The 12,332-nt window shown below is 38.1% G+C and overlaps 1 protein-coding gene across 5 annotated transcripts in view; it reads right to left on the bottom strand.

Moving 5' to 3' along the window:
* The window catches only part of OSBPL1A (oxysterol binding protein like 1A), a 187,755-nt gene that overhangs the window by 101,319 nt on the left and 74,104 nt on the right, over window positions 1–12,332 (bottom strand). For 4 of the 5 annotated variants that reach the window (XM_012745965.2, XM_012745966.3, XM_075993585.1 and 1 more), the window contains one exon: window positions 8,384–8,465. The exons of the other annotated variant lie outside the window; for it this stretch is intronic. In XM_012745965.2, coding sequence (XP_012601419.1) covers window positions 8,384–8,465 — 82 coding nt within the window. The remainder of the gene's footprint in view (window positions 1–8,383; window positions 8,466–12,332) is intronic. 5 annotated transcript variants of the gene reach the window in all.

Genomic DNA, 12,332 nt, shown 5'->3' with positions numbered 1-12,332 from the left:
TGGCTTGCTTCTTATATAATAATGTTTACATATCATCACATAAAAAGAAAACTGCTAAGCTTCTAGAAAAGTGACCAACTGGGAATCACTGCAAATGTGTTTTAGCCAGTTAATATTTAGAGACTAAGTTATCATGAATCAATGCAAAAAAGGCCACTAGGCTACCTTATTTGGCCTACTATAAGAATCTGATGCTGTTGATTTTGAGGAAAAAGTTGTTTTTTGTACTAAAAATATTTTTGAAGTCATGAAAGCTGCTGGAAGATCATACTGGAAAAGCTTAACTTTAGAAACATGTATAAAAAGCTCACAATCTGTTGTTTTTCATGATTATACTGTATAATTTTTAATTGGGTAAGTTTTAAAGTAGTGAGAAAAGTATCTGTTTCTTTATATGCTAACAAACTAACCCTTTCCCCACTGTTCTAATGTAAAATTAGTCCATGCTCCCTAGCCTGTCATTTCAGATGTTCCATAAAGTAAACCCAGTTTCAGCTAGACTGTTTTCCTGGAAATAATTTTTTATGTAGAGCAAGTCTTCTGCTTTTATTGCCTCCAAATCTTTGTTCAAGATGTGCCCTCTTCCCTGAATACTGGAAATAACAATTATTCATATTCAGATGTTTCCCCACTTGACAAAAAAATGTATTTTTTCAAGGCCTACTTCAAATGCATCCTCTCCCACGAACCCTTCCTTAAATATCACTGTGGGACGTGACCTCTCTCCTAGACTCCAACAGAAGCCAAATCAATACCTTAAATATTTTTTTTCAGTTAAACACAAACAGGAGAGAAAATAAATAGTCCCCAAACTACGAAGTCTAGCGATAAAGCTAAAAGAAAATGGGAAATAAATGAAATGCAATTTCTCTTTTGTAGGTGATATAAGATATAAAACTACGATTTTATCTATTTTTTGTTTGAATTAAAATGGCTAGCTGGAATCTAATCATCTGGTAAGCAAATACCTCTGACTATTCTATCTCTGTATCTATGTAATTTACATTTGTTGCACTGGAGGATATAAATTATATAGCCAAAGTATTATGTATTGAGTGTGAGTTAAATAAATAAGAATAGAAAGATAATGCCGGGAATGTTATAAGACATAAATAGCAAATAAGTTATGCACATTTTTAAAAATATTAAATATTCAGAGAACTCAGAGTTATCACAATGGACTAATCAAGTGAAGTTTGATGAAAGAGGTAGGACTTGAGTTGGATCTTAAAGAACAAGTAATCTTCTTATTTGCTAAATATAAACCCAGTAAAATAAACATTTCTAAAATATCTATAATTATTATTGCCAAGTAGTACTGAAAATACTAGTCCTGAAGGGAAGATAGTTTCAGAATTCTGATCAATGAGAAGTCTAGCCAGGGGAGAGGACTTCAGCTGCCATTCATGGAGTGGCAAACACATGGCAGGCACCATGCCAGTTACTGGAGATAGGGGGTAAGTAAAGAGAGTGAAAATGTCTTCATCCTTACAGAACTTTAAGAAAAATAGAAAACAATTACTATTGAATGAATAGTGCTAACCACAAGGAAACTTTATTATTTATTTATTTATTTTGAGTCAGAGTCTTACTCTGTTGCCCAGGCTAGAGTGCTGTGGCATCAGCCTAGCTCACAGCAACCTCAAAGTCTTGGGCTCAAACGATCCTTCTGCCTCAGCCTCCTGAGTAGCTGGGACTACAGGTATTCGCCACCATGTCCGGCTAATTTTTTCTATATATTTTTAGCTGGCCAATTAATTTCTTTCCTCCTGAGGCTCCTCCTGCCTCAGCCTCCCAAATAGGTGGGACTACAGGCAAGCACCACCACACCCGGCTAATTTTTTTAATTTTTTGTTGAGATGGGGTCTATGTTGTCCAGGCTGGTCTATGTTGTCTTGAACTCCTGAACTCAATTGATCCTTCCACTTCAGCCTCCCAAAGTGTGAGATTATAGGATTAAACCACTGCGCCTGGCCCAGAGGGAGAATTAAGAGGAAGAGGAGGGGGAAGCACATGGTTAGTTGGAAAAAATAAAATGAATATTGTCAAAAAGTTTAGAAAAGAGAATACCAATCAAGGAGACCTTCTGGGGTCAAACAAAACAAGAAAGCAGCTTGCAGAACTATGGAATATGTCTTTTGTTTTGCAAATGCAAGTGAAGTGAAGCAATAAGGAAAATTAATTTTAATCAAATTGAGTAAAATCTCCATCAAAGGCTATCACTGCACTTGCATCATTCTTGGTTGAATTGTCCAGTGGGCTCCTCACATTATGGTAATAACCATATGAGAAAAACAGTCCTATGAAGGACACAGTCACTAATTACTTAGGTGGAGCCACACATTATCTCAGGAGCACCATCTGTAGGAAGGTCAGGATAGGAGTCCTGGGAAGGTTTGTGCCATGAAGGGTAAGATGAAGAATGTGATGATGTATTAAAAAGTTAGCTTAGTCTGCATGCTTGAGAGAACTGCAGGCTATGATGCTTGCCTGTCTTCTACAGACTTTGGCAGAAGTAAAAATGAGCAATAAATCACTTCGTTCCGTAAGCCACGTTGTCTCACCTATTGGACTCTCGACCCCCTGCTTCCTGAAAGCAAGCCTGGACGTAGGACAGACGCTTCCTCTCTAGGACCCTGCATGACAGGCCTGAGGAGAAGCATGTGGCGGGGACGTTGAGCCTGCCCAGAGGGAGAGAGACAGGAATAGGAGCTACATCCATGAGTGGTCGGTGCTATGACAGGGAACATGCTGGGTGATTAGGAAACATACAGTAAGACTCCTTAGGCTAGTCTTGGAGAAGTCAAAGAGAAGTTTCTGGAAAGTACCTATAAAAGATGAGGAAAAGTTACTGTTTCACACCTCGAGAACAACATATGCTAAGACTCTGAAGGACAAGAAAAGTTCACGGCTGCTGAACAGAGAGAGTAGAGGCAGCAAGAGGCCAGAGATGACGCAGCAAAACTGAGTAGACACAGGTCAGAAAGTCAGTCAGCTTAGCGCTTTGGTTAAACCCTAAGGCACTGAACACTTCTGGCAAGGCTGCGGCAAGATCCAACTTGTGTTTCACAGGCGTCCCTCCAGCCACCCTGTGCGATACTGCACGGAGGCACGTGGAGACATAAAGGAAGCACACAACTGGGGGACGTAGGAAGCGGGACAAGTTACAGATACGTAAGCGAGAACTGACTGACAAAACACGTGCATGGAGAGAGGAGTTAAAATGACTCCAAGGCTTGGTCTTGGGAAACTGTGTGAACTGATGTTGCATTTTTTGAGATGAAGATAACAGAAAAAACTGAGGGCAAGAGAAGAACAAAAATGACAGGGAAAAAAGGGGGATTTCCTTGTCATGGGTCAGTAACCTCTGCGCTAACATCAATCCCACCCCTACCCTTGAATTTCTGAATACAAGACAATGAAGATTCGAACAACACCTCAACGACTGCTGCCAAGAGAATGTGACTGTCGTCAACAAATTCCACCTTACACTGCAGATCTGGTTATGAATCTGCAAACTTTTCCAGTTCATAGATTGAATGCTCAGGGGTAAATGTGGAATTCTTGATTCATTCCAGACTCTTCACTGGTTCAAACAGGACCAAACGCTGACACTGGTTTTTACCAGCTGTGTGACCCTAGGCAAGTTATGTAAAATGGACACAACAGTTACATACTGCATAGAGCTGTTACAAGGCACAATTAAGTTAACACAGATGCTCAGCTTATGATGGAATTATGTCCCAATAAATCCATGGTAAATGGAAAATACCACTTTTGCACCATCACAAAGTTGAAAAATGTTAAGTTGAACTACCGTAAGTTAGGAACTGTCTGTATATATAAAGCACACAGACCAATGCACACCAAAAAAGCTATATATGTTTGCTATTGTAATAGCCAATTATTTGGCTAGATAATACAATTGGTGGAATACTGATACATTTTCAATTAGAAAGAGCATGGGACACTTGTGGTACCTGGCAAACTAAATTGATGGGACCATCCGTCCAACCCATAAAGATACAGAATAAAATAACACATAGCAAGAGTTTAAAAGAATAAAACCCTCAACTATGCTAGAAACTAAAAGAAAAATCAAAACTAATACAATAGGCACATGCCAGTGATGCCTGGCGGGGACAGTAAAGGGTAGGGCTGGAGATCAGGTAGAACTCAAACCCGGAGGGTGAGGAGGGGGGAGGGTACAGCCACACAGGGGAGGAGGTGCAGCTCTGGCCTCCAAGTCAAGGGGCAAAGGCCTTGTACCAGGCCAGACCCCCATGAAAGTGGGAGAGGAGAAACCGCCCTTGGGCTCAGGGAAGCAGTAAGGAGACGGCTTCCTGCCTATTGCTCCGGGTGGGAAACCTGAGAACTAGAAATCTCTAGCTTGTGACACACCTAAATATGAAATCCAGATTTAACACCACTAACCTAGAAGCAGAGAAACCTTAACAGCCTCAACAGGAACACACACAAAACTACTCTGTAAGGACACCTCAAAACCCAGGAAGCAGATAAAAACCCAAGGTCCACTGAAGAGCTCTCAGTAAAGTTATAATCCACTGTCAAAGACATTTAGCAGACAAAACAAAAGAATTAGCTCAACAACAACTTGAGATATAAGAACATTCCAAAAAGGGATTTAAATTGGTATGCTTGAAATTTTTAGAGATAAAATTAGAAATACATGTAATATGAAAAGACATGTCGCTATGGAAAAATAACAAATTAAAAAACCACCACTATTAATTTCTAGAATTATAAAATACAGTCATTAAGATTAGAAATTAGAAAGACAAGATAGTAAACAAAAATTGACCAAACTTACAAAGAAGCTAAAACTAGAAAACAGATTTGAGAAAAGACTCAGAAGGCAACACAGAAAAATAGAAATGGAATGAGAAACTAAGAGGTCGTGGATAGGATGAGAAGGTTCACCATATGTCTATTAGGAATTTAGGCAGAAGAGAATAAAAAGAATGATGATGTAAAATTTAAAGAGATAAAAGCTAAGAACTTTTCTAGACTGAAGACAATGAATGAATCCTTAAAAAGCAGAGTCTCAATCAAGATATATCAATAGCACAACAAATTCCAAACCTAGAGACAAAATAAAACTGCAGAATACCAAAGACAAGGTGAAAATCTCTGCAGCAACAAAGCGGGGTGGGTAAAAGATTGCCTATGAAAGAATCATAATGAGAATATCAGAACGAGAGTATCAGAAGAAGCTGGAATCACATTCAAAATGCTAATGGAAGATAACTATAACCCAGGGAGGGTGAGGTAGAGATTTAGACAAGCAGACATTCTACTACTCACAGATTTTCAATGAAAGAATTAACCGAAGAACTGCTTCAGTTAGAGAAACTGAATTCAGAGGAGAGGAGTAGGATATAAAAATCAGTGTCATTAACCCCTATCCACAAAAGAATGCAGAACATTCCACAAGTCTGATTGTTTCTTCCCTATTTTGTTTCTAAAAGGTCTCACTGATTTATATACAATGTTTAAGTTTGCTAACTTGACAGAACAAATTTACTACCTACTTCTTTCTGAATTCAAGATAAATAAGTTATAAATTTAAGCTAGATAAAGCAGGTTATTCATGTCACTCACTCATTCATTACACACACATACACAACTCCCATCATGTGCCATGCATTGTTCAGGTGCTGATGATAATTAGCAAACAGATGGACAAACATCCCAGCCCTGGTGTTGTTCATATCCCAGCACCAGAGGCAATCAGCTACACACACACACACACACACACACACACACACACACACACACACACACACAGGAAGACTGGTAAGTGACAAGGAGAGATATAAAGCAGGGAAGAGGGATGGCAAGTGTTGAGGGGAACTGAAACTTTAGAGAGGGTGAGGCATAGACAGGGCCCTAGCAGGGAACAGCTGGCATGCTCACAGGCTAACCCAGAAGTTTAAACAGAGATTGCTTACAAAGACGGGGAGGGTTGAGGGAACTAGCAGATACTGGCATGCAGGACACAGCACCCTGGGGCAGGGAGCAAGAGCTGGAGTGGTAGAATAGGGCCATGAGCTGGGTAGAGGAGCCCAGCAGCACTGTTAAAACCACAGCCCAGCTGTAGCCAGTGTAGATAACCCCCTGACCCCTTTCTCCTCCCATCCCCATCCACCAGTCTCCTGACAGGTCCCATCCCACTTGCTGAATCCAATCAGAAGTACTCTGAGGTCAAGGAAGCCCTGGGACGGCAGGCGGCAGTGCACGAAGCAGGGCAGAGAACGATGTGCAGGAGCAAACCAATGCAGGTGGCAGGAGAAAGCCTTAGTCTGAGGAGACCTTTTGAGGAAAGGCAGGAGTCAGGGGGAGGGAGAGAGGGAGGGACTGCCCTGGAGAAAAGCCTTCCAGAAAGCAGCAGCATAGTAAAGGCCTGGGGCAGGGAATGCCTGGCTTGTAAGGAGGACAGCAAGGCAGCCAGTGAGGCTGCGGCAGAGCCCAGCAGGGGAACCAGCAGATCCCGTTGGTCCTCAAGGTGAAAGGGAACCAGGAAGCCTTGCATGTCATTAGGAGGACTCTGCCTTTCACTCCAAGTGAGATGATCTGGAAGCCACTGGATGTTTCCAGCAAGAACCTCAATCCACTGATGTTTTAGAGGGGTTCCTGGGGCAGGGACTACAGGGTGGAATGTGAGAGCTGGCTGGGAGGCAGGTCTCTTTCGTGGTATCAAATGGAATGCACATCTCTAAGCAATGCTGATTTCTTTTCAATTCCTCTAAGTTGGATAAATCATCTGCTCAATCATTGCTGATACAGACATGAATACCATCATGAGTGACAGGCCATATAGGTAATCTAAGCCAAGAGATATGACTCAAAGTTTAAAAAAATTTTGGTTGTAGTTCTGATATAATTTCCTGGTTTGGTCCAGATTAAATCAGTTAGTCTTCATATGTCATCTCACTCTACACTTTTTCCACATCTTTTAAATGTTATTATCTCTTCTGTACTTTTGAAGACTCTTGGTGAAGACACCGTTTTAAAAGCCCATTATGATAGAAGCATAATTCCAAATATACTGAAAAGCACTGAACTGTATACTTCACATTAGTGAATTTGTTATTTGAATTATATCTAATAAAGCTATTATTTTAAAAGTCCATTGAGAATGAATAGTACTAAATAATACAATATTTGTAGCCTGCAATTAATAATCAAAATGATTTAAATGTCATCCTTCCCAAAGCTATCTACTGATAAAAATAAACGTCGAATTGAAGTAAAGAGATTCTCTTGGTACATTTGGACAGATATAAGATATTAATGACTCTAATATTGACTCTAATATTAACATTTCTCCACATTCCCTGGGAACACATAAACTGAACCTTGGAGTCCACTAAGGGAAACTAGTACATGATTTAAATTAATAGTTAATTATGAATTTAGATAACTAAACCAAGTATACTTTAGTGGTGTCATTTATATATACACCATGGCTAAAGACTAAAGCAACTGTTAAGAGTTTAAGGTCAAAGAAACATGATCATCTTTTAATTTACAAAGGAATAAACAATTTTTTCTCAGTACATAAGTTAGATTTTTAGGCTATGTGTAGTCTACTCTTGAAAATTCAAAATTATCGGAGAGTGGAGTCACAAAAAGTTATTACTGAAAGAAGAATAATAATTAGATAGATAAAATCATATATATATTTATAGAATCATAAAAGGCCAAGACCTGGAAATAATCAACCCCTTTATTTTATGGCTGGGGAACTGAAGCTCAGAGAAGTGAAACATATTATTCAAAGTAAAAACTCATGCATGGCAGAGCAAGGATACAAGACAGTTTGACTCCAAATCCCAAGTCTTCTGGGATTCATAAGCGGAATCCTCATTATGTAGCCAAAATGAATTTACAGACAAAAAACACTAAATTTGTTTTTCTTTTCCTTAAAAGAATAAAAACATTGTTAATCTATAAAGCAGGGGTCCTCAAACTTTTTAAACAGGGGGCCAGTTCACTGTCCCTCAGACCGTTGGAGGGCCGGACTATAGTTTAAAAAATACTATGAACAAATTCCTATGCACACTGCACATATCTTATTTTGAAGCAAAAAAACAAACGGGCAAAAACACTCGCATGTGGCCCTTGGGCCGTAGTTTGAGGACGCCTGCTTTTATAAAGCAAGCCTTATCAGTGAGTAGTAATCTTAAATAGCTCTTTTAAAATTTTAAAACAGTTTTATCAAATACACTTCTGAATTCAAAACCAAAAATTATCTAAAATGTACAGACAAAACTACAGAGTCAATAGCTATGGTAACAAGTTGTGTTAAAGAGTGATCTGGGGGGGGGTAGTGTTTGCCCCCCCCCTTTTTTTTTTTTACCTTTAGCCATGTCACACTCCTTAATCATTTTGAGAAAGATGGAAATTTCCCTATCTAGTCTCTGTTGGCATGACTGCGCTTTCTGGAAAAAAAAAAAAAAAAAAGACAAAATTAAAACAAACTAATAAAAGATTTTTATGTTACTTATGTTTTAATGTTTCTATTAAAACTTTTAGTTTATAGACTGATTGCACCATAATTGAGACACATTCCTTAGAGAGAAAAAGGAGAGAAAATTTCCTTAGAAAATATAACATTTAATCAAGTATAGATTAGTTAAAATAAATATTTCCAAATTCTAAATACATTCAACATTTGTTTATACATATCATACAATTGCATTAATTACTAGTACTATCCCATTATGCCATGTATATCTAAGAAATTATATTTCTGATTTATTAACACCTTTAGTAAACCTAATTAAATTTATCAGGAAATTAGAAAATGTGTTAAGAATATATTTTAAAAACTGCTTTTGTTTTTTTTAAAAAAAAATTCCAGATGGTCTTAACATTTGGAAACCATAAGCGGATTCTCATTCAGCAATCTAAGTGCATGCAGCCCCCGCATAATCAGACCAAAAAGGACATTTTCTTAGTAAGTCAAAGCTTATAAAAATAAAGTCAATTATAGAAAGCATTCTTCCTTGTGACTTGAAAGTTCTACATTCTTAGCTCCCTAAAGGCAAAACAAATACACAATTTCATGATGTAAATTTCATCCCATCTTAGTACAGATTTGGAAGCCCAAAATGAAAAATCAGATAAATCCATTTATTACATTAACAATGTCATTTTGAAGCTAGTTTTATATATAGTTTCCCATTAAAGAGGTAGGAAGAATAAGCAAGAAAATTATAATTGTAAATTTTCTTGGTTATGGCAATAGAAAATATTTATTCTGAGAACCTTAACCTTTTAATATTAGAATAATACTGTTCTAAGTAGAGACAGAAATATATTTAGCCTCCTGACACTTCCGTACTTTGTACTCGCAATCTCAACTAGCCCATCACAAAACATTATGCTTCCACAAAATTAAACCTACTATAGCTCAGTGTTTCAAGGTGATGGAGGTAAAACATTCTTTTCTCCTATTTCACCTTATAAATCTTTTAGTGCTTATAATGCTCAGCTCAACCACAGTAGAATGTATTCATAGCACCACATTAGTGACAGGCAATGTTCTCTTTTAAATCTGCATTACTATTACTCTTTTTGTTTTGAGAGCCCTGACAACACCTAAATTCTGTTTTTCGTTTTTGTTTTGAGAAGGAGAATACCTACACTATGCAATTTAAAACACCACAGAAAGAGAAATAGTATGCTTGATAATTTTTCCAGACATAGCCTGTGAATACAGGTTAAAGGCAGGAAAAAAGTCAATCTAGAGGCACGGAAACATGCACCGCAACCAAATGCATTCCTGATTTATTAATGAAAAAAATCACCATTCTTGGTCTATACATATTTAATACCTGCTCATGTACAAGTCAAAGCTACTTTCTCCTTTCCTTTCTGTAGTGAAAGTTAGCTAGATACATAAAAGCAAGCGCTGGCTTCATTTGCAGACTATGAACCTGTAACAAACCGGATAGTTCCTGAAGTTATAATTAAAGGTAAGAAACACCCTCTGTAGCATCATCTTCAAATACTTGAATCACAGTCATCTTCCCTTAGCATATCTATCTGAAAGTTACTAAGAAGAGTTTCCTTGATCCATGATTTACTTGTTATAAAAAATACAAAATAGGTCAGCTAGATAAGATGCAATCTACTCATATTGTTTTAAGTTGGGTACAATGTATGTCTTCGGTTCTAAACAATTTAGTGTCATTCAACTGATACTAAAAAGAGCAGAGAAGTAATTGATACAATAAAACAACACACTCTCCATTTTGCTATATTTCCCCTTAGCAGCTACTGGTTATATTTTGAAAACCTAAAAATCTATTTATGATAGTTAATTCTCATAAATTCTTTTGCAGAGTCACATGGTGTCTCATTCTTGACTTCTATGCCATTCACATTATGTTAGAGACTCTTTTTAATTTCTATGTATTTAATCTACGTAAATGGGATCCTATTATGAGCAATGTTCTAATACCTGAAGTTTGACAGTATTATAAGCTTACCTAAGTTATCTGGGCAAATCACACAAGAACAAGGATTATACCCACTGATATGGGAGGCCAGGGCACTGGGAGGCAGCCCAGGTGAGCAGCTGAGCCACATTCACAACACAGGTCTCCAGTTCAGACTATTGATTTTAGTGGTTGATTTTGTTTGACTTAAGCTGATGTTAAACTACCTTATGATCCCTGACCTAGAGGGCAGCCCAAAAAAATGCACATCAAGGGGGTGAAGAGCTGTAGAGGAGTGCATGGGGTAGGAGAGAGGGAATTAATTCCAGGCTATTTGCCCTAGAAAATCCACATTCAATTAATTAAGAACAAAGCAGGTTACCTCCTACACTCAGCAATAAAAAGGAACAAATTACTAATACACAACAACATGATGATGAGTGAAAAAAAGACACCAAAGAGCACTTACTGTGTGATTCCATTTACATGAAATTCTAGAACAGGAAAACTGACAATGCCTATAATGATGCTGTCATCACATCAATGTCATTAGGTCACCGGCTGCCTGAGATAGAGACAACCACTGGGAAGAGGAGCAAGAGAACTTTCTGAGGTGATAAAAATGTTCTACAGCTTGACAACAGCAGCGGTTACACGGGGTAACAGTTGTCAGGATACATCAAATTGAAGACAAAGTGAATTTGTTTTATTGCATGAAAATTATACTTCAATAATTCAAACTTTTAAAATAATAGATTGTAGGATCTTGAAAACTTTCCTCTCTGCAGGAAGCAGCCAGTATTTCAAAGTACTGGAACCCTAGTACTCCTCTCAGTCTTCCTAACTCCAGCAAAGTCCATTTTAAGGAAAACCCCATAACCTTTCTTCCCTAAGTCAACCCACAGCACCTTTATGCTTTCTGACACCTGATGATTATTATGGCCCTGCTTTGTAATTTTCTTAAATGTTTTACTTTGCAATAGATATTTTACATAAAGTAAAAATAAAAAAATGAAAGGGCCAGGCAGAGTGGCTCATGCCTGTAATGCCAGCACTTTGGGAGGCCTAGGTGAGAGGATGGCTTGAGGCCAGGAGTTCGAGACCAGCTTGGTAATAACAAAATCCTATCTCTACAAAAATCAGAAAAATTAGTCAGGCGTGGTGGTACACACCTATAGTCCCAGCTACCTGGTAAGGCTGAGGCAGGAAGGTCATGTGAGCCCAGTTACTGAGGTTACAGTGAGCTATGATGACACCAGTGCACTCCAGCCTGGGTAACAGAGAAACTGCATCTCTAAAAATAAAAACAAAAGGATATACGGAGAAAAGTAATTCTCCTTCACATGCCGATCAATCCTAAAGCCCCTGTTTTGCGTCTTTCCCAGCTTCAAAGCAACAAGTACTAATCTCTCATCTTTCCTGGGATCATCTAAATCTGTACAAATACATACGGGTACATCCCCTTTCTTTCTCCCAAGTAGTAGCATATTCAATGCATCATGTTATACCTTGCTCTTTTCACTTAACTATAAGTCTTAAATATATCAGTATATATAAATTTGCCTCAGTCTTGTATGAATGTACCGATTAATCTTTATCAGCTCTGTGTCGATGTACCAGCATCTTTCTGCACATTTATTTTAGTTAGGAGTCACTCTTAAATCAGCAAAGTGTTATATTACTTTCTCATTTGATTAAACTGCAGCATCCTCTGCTCATTATTTCTTATAAACCAGACACAGTTCAGATCCCCACTGGCTCAAGGTATTCTCAACAAATAAAACCCCCACTTTGCAGTGCCACCCAAAGTCTCCCAAAGAGCCCACCCCAGTGCTGTCTGATACAACTTTCTATGGTGTCAGA

The sequence above is a fragment of the Microcebus murinus genome, chromosome 17 (assembly GCF_040939455.1).
Source record: "Microcebus murinus isolate Inina chromosome 17, M.murinus_Inina_mat1.0, whole genome shotgun sequence".
Taxonomy (NCBI): Eukaryota; Metazoa; Chordata; class Mammalia; order Primates; family Cheirogaleidae; genus Microcebus; species Microcebus murinus.
Note: the sequence above shows the minus strand (reverse complement) of the source record. Positions and strands in the feature narration are given on the sequence as shown.